Genomic DNA, 7,937 nt, shown 5'->3' with positions numbered 1-7,937 from the left:
TGGACAGCATGGAGACTTAAGAGGAAGTCTTTAAATAATTGGAATCACAGTAAAGTGATTGTCTGTGAAGGACAATTTCATTGTAAGATCACTGTCCTAGGAAAAAAGAATACCCCATAGATTCCCTGGACAAACTCTCAACAACGTGTAAAATAGAATCTGTCTCTGTCTCTTCCAGGAGCTTGGTGTTCAGATACTGCCTTCCAATAGCACCTCAAAAACTATTTTTCCTACTTCTTTCTCCTCCTCTCCCTCATCTCCATCAAAGAACTTTTTGTCCTCTATTCTTTCCTTATCATGCTCTCTTCTTCCTGGCTATGGAGAGGAGTGAGATTGCTTACATAAATTATACTGGCATAAGATACTAGTTATCAAATAAAGCATCCTATGTAGGTTGCCAATTGCCTTAATCCAGTTGAAATGCATGTTTCTCCTAAAAGTTTTTAATAAATAATGGTAATAAAGAAGGAGGAAGATATATTTATTGAGCATTTTTTACATACCAGATGCTGTGCAATGCACTTTACGTATTTATTATCTTATTAAACCTCATAATAAAGCTGTGATCTGGACAATGTTATTGCACCTATTTTACATATAAACCTTGATCACATAAATAGTAGCAGTATTTGAATTCAGATCTTTAAATACAAACAACTTACACTTTTCAAAATAACTTGCTTCTTTCTGTAAATATTTGTCACTAAAACACTGCATGACCTGGGACCAGTCACTAATCTTTCTTATCTGAAACTTTCTGTTTATAAATCTTTTTAGCTCCATATTCGATAGAAGCTAGAAGCTTTGGTCAGATCTTTACGTGGACCAACTTTATGTTTAATTCAATAGACAGTTCAACAGTCTGTGAGGAAAATCCTGGTGTGATAGAATGGGGCCTCGCTTACTCCATATTGCCCCTGCCTATTTCAGAGTTTGGGAAAGGATCAAATATAATACTGCATATGAGAATCTTTGTAAATGGCAGAGCATAGATATTTATGGACTTATCATCTCCACTATCATTACCAATACCAAATCCTGGAAGAAGGTGACCAACTCTGACTTAGAGCTAAAAAACAAATGAATTAGTCAAAAAAAGTCCTGGAGGAAAGAGAACTAATGTGGATTTAAAGGAGAAAGGTTGATCATGCTGGAAGATTAGAAAGATAAAAATGGACAAAAGCTGGGAAAGAAAAGAAAATAAATTATATGACCTATTTCCCTGTAAGTTATGGTTTAACATCTGCCTTCCTGTATTGTGAGCCCCAACAGGGCCAGTAGGAGAGAAGGAGTCTCTGAAAATGTCTCTAATTTGGTTAGTCAGATACTGGATCATCAGGAAATCAGATGACAATTTGTTGATTTGCACACTAATGGACTGGCAGGAAATTAGATAACAGGAGGGTTGGTAGCTCCGGAGAACCACAACAGAATTTCAGCAATTGCTAGTCATATGTGTGTACATGCATAAACAGTATATCATCATGATTAAGACTTTTACTCTGGGGCAAGATTTTTATACGTTTGAATCCCAAATTAGCCATTTAGTAGGTAGTACCCTAAGACAAGTTACTTAACCTCTCTAAGCTCCAGTTTTCCTGTCTATAAAATGTAAATAACTATGGTACTTTATTTCATAGGATTATTGTAAGAAATGAATGAAATATCAGATTTATTTTATTTGTTAATTTCATTTAGCATAGTGTCTGGTATATATTTTAGGTACTGAATAGTTAACTATTATTGTTTTATTCTGCTCTCCCCTGCACCCTACTTTTCTAAATTGCATTGATTGACACTTTAAGAAAGTCCTGTGACTGTGTGCATAGCCCTTTGTCTCTCTTCCACCAGATTCCAGATCTGTATGTGGAGTGGGGTGGGGAATGCAGTAAGGGGGGTCTATATAGAATTGCCCAATTAGGCACCACTCTGAATATTATCTCCAGAGAAGATGGCAAACCTAGGCACAGCTAATGAGTCAATCAGATATGATACAGAAAACATTTCCTTCCCCTTTTTGTTTTCAGGTCTGTTTTAAGTCTCTAGACCTCTCCAGCCCAGTTGGCACCTAGAGGCCACAGAGGAGATGCCTGCTCCCATGGGAAGCCCTGCCCTGCTGTGGATAACTTTTCTGCTCTTCTGTAAGTAGAGGTTCAGTTACTATTCCTGGAGGGGCCAAAATGGATCTGGGGAACAGCTGGGGACTTTGACGGTTTTAGTGGTGACTTTTTCTAGGACATATGCAAATTATGGGGCATTTCCCAGGGATTCTGTAGTGGAGACAAGCTGGAGAGCAGAGGAAACTGAGCTGAGCAATGCCAAAGGCAAAAGCCAGACTGAAAGGCTGTGTCCTTGAAATCGCTCTGTTACTGCCCAGAGAGCAAGGGAGGGAGGACAGAGGAAAGACAGAAGCGCCTTCTTTCCCTGGGTCAGATTCCTGAGAAGAGGCTTGGCCCGTAAACTCCATGGATGTAGACCTCACCACCATATACCCAGATCTCAGTCTTCAGGAGTCCCAGAAGGCTGGGGATAGACACTAACTTATCCTCTCTGGACTTTTACAGCTCTGGATGGCGTGCCAGCAGGTGAGTCCTTTGTCCTTGTTCCCTCTGCAGTTCAATGTGTCTGGGCGTTGCTCTCCCTCACTGTTTCCCTTCATCCCGTCACCTCTGTTTGCTAATGATTGTGAATCTACTCCTCCCTGTCCAACTTGCTTCTCATTTCTACCTTGCTTTGTCTTCCTTCTTTTCCCTCATTCAAAATCTTCTCACATATCATTTCATTTTTTAAGTCACTTCCTCCTCTTTTTATGCCAACAACCATGTCTGTTGAACATCTGAGTCTCAGCCTCTCTTCCAAACACTATCACATAATCTCATTCAATTCTTACATCACCATCATTATTATTATTATTGCCATTTTATGACTGAGGATGCTGAAACTCAGATTAAGTGATTTTCTGGAGGTTGCGTAGACAACAAAGGACTAGATTCTAACATAAGTCCCTTGGATCCAAGAAGTCTGGTTCTCTTGTGACTGTATCACCTTTTCTTCATCACCACCTAGCCACTTGCTTGGCTGCTGTTTGAATATTGGTCTCATCTGTTTGTTCTTAGAAGCCTTTTAAAACTGATTCTCTTGGTGTTTCTCACTACCTTCCAGAATTGACACAAATTGTTCACTCCATATACACTCACAATTAAATAGTTATAAAAATTTAGAGCTGGCAGAGATCTTATATTTCATCTAGTCCAACACCTTTATTCATTCATTATTCACTCATTCATCCACTCAATAAATATTTAATGAACACTTACTATGTACCAGCTACTGTACTGAGCTATGGTTGAACAGGACAGATATTGGTTCTGCCTGAAAAGAGATTGCAGTCCTCATTGACAGATCCTGAAACTGAAATCAAGAGAATTAGAGTGAGTTATCCTGCATCACACAGTAAATTTGTTTGTTTTTTAATATCTTGCATTAGTATCCTGTCTTCCTCCCAAGGTTGGGAGCTCCCTGGGGCCACAACATTGTTTCCTTCTTCCTTTAATCCTAGGAATCAGGACAGGGTCTTATCACCAGCAGCATAAGGGTAGATTGACCATTGATTGTCTGACTATTTGTATGTCTGTATTTTGGAGTCTAGCCAGTTTTCAATGATTTTTTTCCCTCTATATCTTTTTCCATAATTTGATCTTCTGAAGCCATCCGGAAATCTACAGTGTCCTTGAATCCCCCATGGAATAGAATATTTCGAGGAGAGAATGTGACTCTTACATGTAATGAGAACAAGCCCCTTAAAGGCAACTTCACTGAGTGGACCTACAACAACACCACTTTAGAAGTGACAACTTCAAGTTTGCACATCACTAATGCCTCACCCCGGAGCAGTGGGGAATACAGATGTCGGAACAATGAATTGAACCTGAGTGAAGCTGTGCACCTAGAAGTTTTCAGTGGTAAGTTCCAGGGTTATGCAAATATAGATTCTTCAATGAGATGAATGGGCCACATGAAGACGAGGAGAAAGAAAGTTATTTCAAGGCTTAGGGCACCAAGGTGGGACACAGGATCTCTCACTCAAGATCTGTTCATCTCATTCTTCCACATCTACTCCTTCTGGCTTCTTTCAATATTCTGGCCATCTCCCAACGTTATTCCTCTACTTTATTTCACCTCTGACTGTCTTTTCGACATAGGTGTATATCGTATGGTCAAATGGCATGTTGGATACATGAACTTTGTAAAGAGCTGTGTATCTGAAATAGGATCAAGAAGCTTAATTTAAAGATTTGCTCTGCAATTTCTTTGTGCCATGATCTGAATATTAGGTTGTACTCTTCATTTTGAACGATATCTGTGTACATTCCGCATGTCCTCTACTCTTACTTAAGAACAAATCTTATGTTTGCTTCATCTTTATCACTCCCCTACTGCCAACAACTAGCGCAGCATGCTTAGGCATATGTGGGTTAGTTAGTAAATATTGAATCAACAAACTAATGATTTCATTTGAATGGCTTGGTCATTGTTATATTTTACTTTATATTTTTAAATATAAATATATTTTAAAGTATAAACATACTTTATATTTTTCTCTTGAGTGAAAAAATATGTTTCAACATCAATATGCAAATTCCAAATACAACCTAAAGGAGTGTAGAATAGCTTCTTCATTTCTTTGGAGTAGATTCTAGAAAAGTCCTCAAGGATTGCTCCTAAATAAAATATGCTTGCACAACCTAGCCATATTTACATTCAAAATTATCCTTTGGCAAATGCTTTTCAATTCTTAAAGTGATATTACCCATAGAACTTGACTTTTATCTTTTACTGGGTCATTATTGACAAATATTTGTTGAGTACCTACCAACTTCTAGGTGTTGTGTTAGGCACCGAGGATATAATATAAGGAATAGACATAGCCTCTGACCTTTTGAAGTATGGAGCCACATGGGGAAGAAGATATTAAATAAATAATTACACAAATAATTAATTTAAACATGATACATGTTTTGAGGAAGTTTAGGGGCCAGCTATGGTTAATAGCAGAACCGGGAAGCTCCTACAAGGTAAGAGAGAACAAAATAGACACTCTCCTAGGCTGAGGGTCTCCAAGTAGAGTAGGTTTATTTCCCCCTTACTGACTAGAACTAGCAACAATGAGTCTGAAGGGAATACCGGGTTTCAGATCTTCCATGGATGAGATCAGCAGAAATGTCAGATTTTATGGTCCCCCGACTTACTTTTTATAAGCAGAGAGGATTTGTCAATGTAGAAGACAAGCTCTAAGCATTATTTTGTGTTGACTTTTTGTTGACCTTATGAGCCAAGAAATGAGTTAATGATAAACCATGGTTTCTGATACACACTCTATCCATGACATTTTTTAGTTTATTTTATGTATCTATCTATTCGTTCATTGTTAAATAAATAATGTAATGAATGCTCTTCAGACTGGCTGCTCCTTCAGGCCTCTGCTGAGGAGGTCATAGAGGGTAAGGCCCTCGTTCTCAGGTGCCGTGGCTGGAAGGATTGGAAGGTCTTCAAGGTGATCTACTACAAGGATGGCAAACCCCTCGAGTACTGGTATGAGAACAAAAACATCTCCATTGAAAGTGCCACAACAGAAAACAGTGGCACCTATTACTGCGAGGGTGCTTTTAACTTTAAGCGAACAAGTGAACGCTATACCTCTGATCCCCTCAACATTACTGTAAAAAAAGGTGAGTTGGTAAAGGAAGGGAGGGAGTCCATAGCAGGGGAAGGGAGAGAGAACACCTAAGCCTGACATGGTTGCAGCTTGTAGAATGAGGGCAGCTGCCATACTCTGGAAATTCTCCTAGACTTGCAATGAGGAGACCTGGAGTATAGTATATCCCTCAATTTCTGTCTTAGATTCCTTATTTGTTTAACGGCAATAGTAATATCTGCTCACATTATGGAATTTTTATGAAGATTAAATGTGGTCATATTTGTGAAATGGATTAGTAAACCATTAAGCACTACCCAAGCATAAAAGATTGCAATTACTGTTTTGACCTCAACGTCATCTTTTGCTCATGGGGAGAACACTTATATTTATTTATCCAATTGAAAGAGAGTTTCAAAGTTGAAGGAATAAAGGCTATAAAGAGCTGAAAGTGTCTATTCCAACCTAAGAGGGCTAGGAAAGGAAAACAACAAGTCAATAGGCTGTGTGCTTGTGTATTGGGAGGTGAGAGAGAAGGCTTGTGAGAAAACCATAGGAAGGTGGGCTGCCTCCATAGCCAATGAAAATGACTACTCTTTCCAAACTCATATAAGAGAGGGAGTCTTTGAAATATTTGCCTTGGAAGGAGGAAACTAGAGCTTTTGTTCATAGTAATGTCTAGAAAAGCATGAGACCAAAAAGCAGAATTAAGCTCTACTGGCAGTTCTCTGCTAACTAATTTGAGACCTAAGTGCTATTTAATTGTCACTGGATCCTTATCTGTAAAATAAAAGGTTTGGTCTAGACTCCATTAGAATCACTTGGGGAATTTTAAAAAAATATTGCTGTATCTCATCCCTTGAAGTTCCAATTTAATTGTTTTGGAGTGAGGCCGGGGCATAGTATTTTCAAAAGCTCTTTTAACTGATGGTAATGTGCAGCCCGTGTTGAGAGCCACTAGTCTAGGTGATCTCTAAGTGTTTTCTGGCTATAATATTCCGGGGCTCTACAATTCTAGAATAATAGCAAAAATCAATACCTTATAGAGTAACAGAATCACAAAATAGTGGAATTGGAAGGCAAGATCTAGTCCAGTATCCTCATTTCACCCAACATGCATGGACTAAATGGTGATTGAATGATTGAGAAATAAGGCGCTGCTGATCGCCTGCCCTCACTCTGTCTCTTTTCCACCCCCATACCATGTGTGGACATTGGTCTTGTCAGCTCCAAGAAAGGGATCTTCTTTCCTATGACCTTCCCCTTGGACACATTGGCTAGAGGAACTGTTATACAGGGGCTGTTGGGGAAATACTCAGGACTCCCTAGGGCTCAGAGAGCACAGACTTAGGAACTCAAATTTGTGAGTGTTTTCTCTCCGCTCCTGGATGCCATATCATGTTAGAAGATGAAGGACCAGGGTGGGCCCTTCTCTTAGGGAGGATGAAACCCTGAACCTCATTCTTTGATTCCTAATATAAGTTATGTTTCTTGTTGCATCTATCTTCCACTACAGCTGAGCAAAGCAAACACTACTGGCTACAATTTCTTATTCCATTGTTGGTGGTGATTCTGTTTGCTGTGGACACAGGATTGTTTGTCTCGACCCAGCAGCAGTTAACATTTCTCTTGAAGATTAAGAGGACCAGGAGAGGCAGAAAACTTATGGACCCCCATCCTTAAGTGAGACCCGAGAAAGAACTGATGTCACTGCTCAAGAAACCTTTGCAACAGCAATTTCTTCCTGGCATTAGCAATTGCTTTTCAGTTGTCAAACACAGATCATAATGTACATAGAAAGGTCTATGCCCACAGCTTTACAGAATTGCATCATTAAACTAACTAGAACTGGTTAAGTGGCATGTAATAGTAAGTGCTCAATAAACATCACTTAAATAAATATAAGAATGAATAGATTCATTTATTAGCATGTGTAAAAGAGAAGTACAATTTGAAAAAAGAAGTATGAAACCACGTAATATGACGCTTCTAAGTATTTAAGGCTAACTCGTTTCTTCTTTGCTTCTAGAGACAAGAATCATGAAGTTATAGATTAAAAATGTTCTCTCTTGACCATTAAAAGTCTGAGCTAGGAACGAGAAGACATGGTAGGATGCTAATGAGATTGATCATTTTTATGCTCTCTCTTTAACTTATTATCTATGAGTTTCTAGTTCTTGGCAGAATTTGGGGTAGTCTTGAGCCATAGGACTCAGGGAATAGGGCTCAGTGTAAGATTCCC

General features: G+C 38.9%; 1 protein-coding gene across 1 annotated transcript; it reads left to right on the top strand.

Annotated features, from left to right (window-relative positions):
* The first annotated feature begins 2,031 nt into the window (after positions 1–2,031).
* Positions 2,032–7,589, top strand: FCER1A (Fc epsilon receptor Ia). The gene is made up of 5 exons (XM_046682623.1): positions 2,032–2,141; positions 2,565–2,585; positions 3,708–3,962; positions 5,460–5,729; positions 7,212–7,589. The coding sequence occupies exons 1-5, from the start codon at positions 2,087–2,089 to the stop codon at positions 7,376–7,378; spliced, it is 768 nt and encodes a 255-aa protein (XP_046538579.1). The 5' UTR covers positions 2,032–2,086; the 3' UTR covers positions 7,379–7,589.
* Positions 7,590–7,937: the final 348 nt, after the last annotated feature.

The sequence above is a fragment of the Equus quagga genome, chromosome 13, assembly GCF_021613505.1.
Source record: "Equus quagga isolate Etosha38 chromosome 13, UCLA_HA_Equagga_1.0, whole genome shotgun sequence".
In the NCBI taxonomy this organism is placed as follows: Eukaryota; Metazoa; Chordata; class Mammalia; order Perissodactyla; family Equidae; genus Equus; species Equus quagga.
The sequence above is the reverse complement of the archived record's forward strand: the minus strand, read 5'-3'. Positions and strand labels throughout refer to the sequence as shown.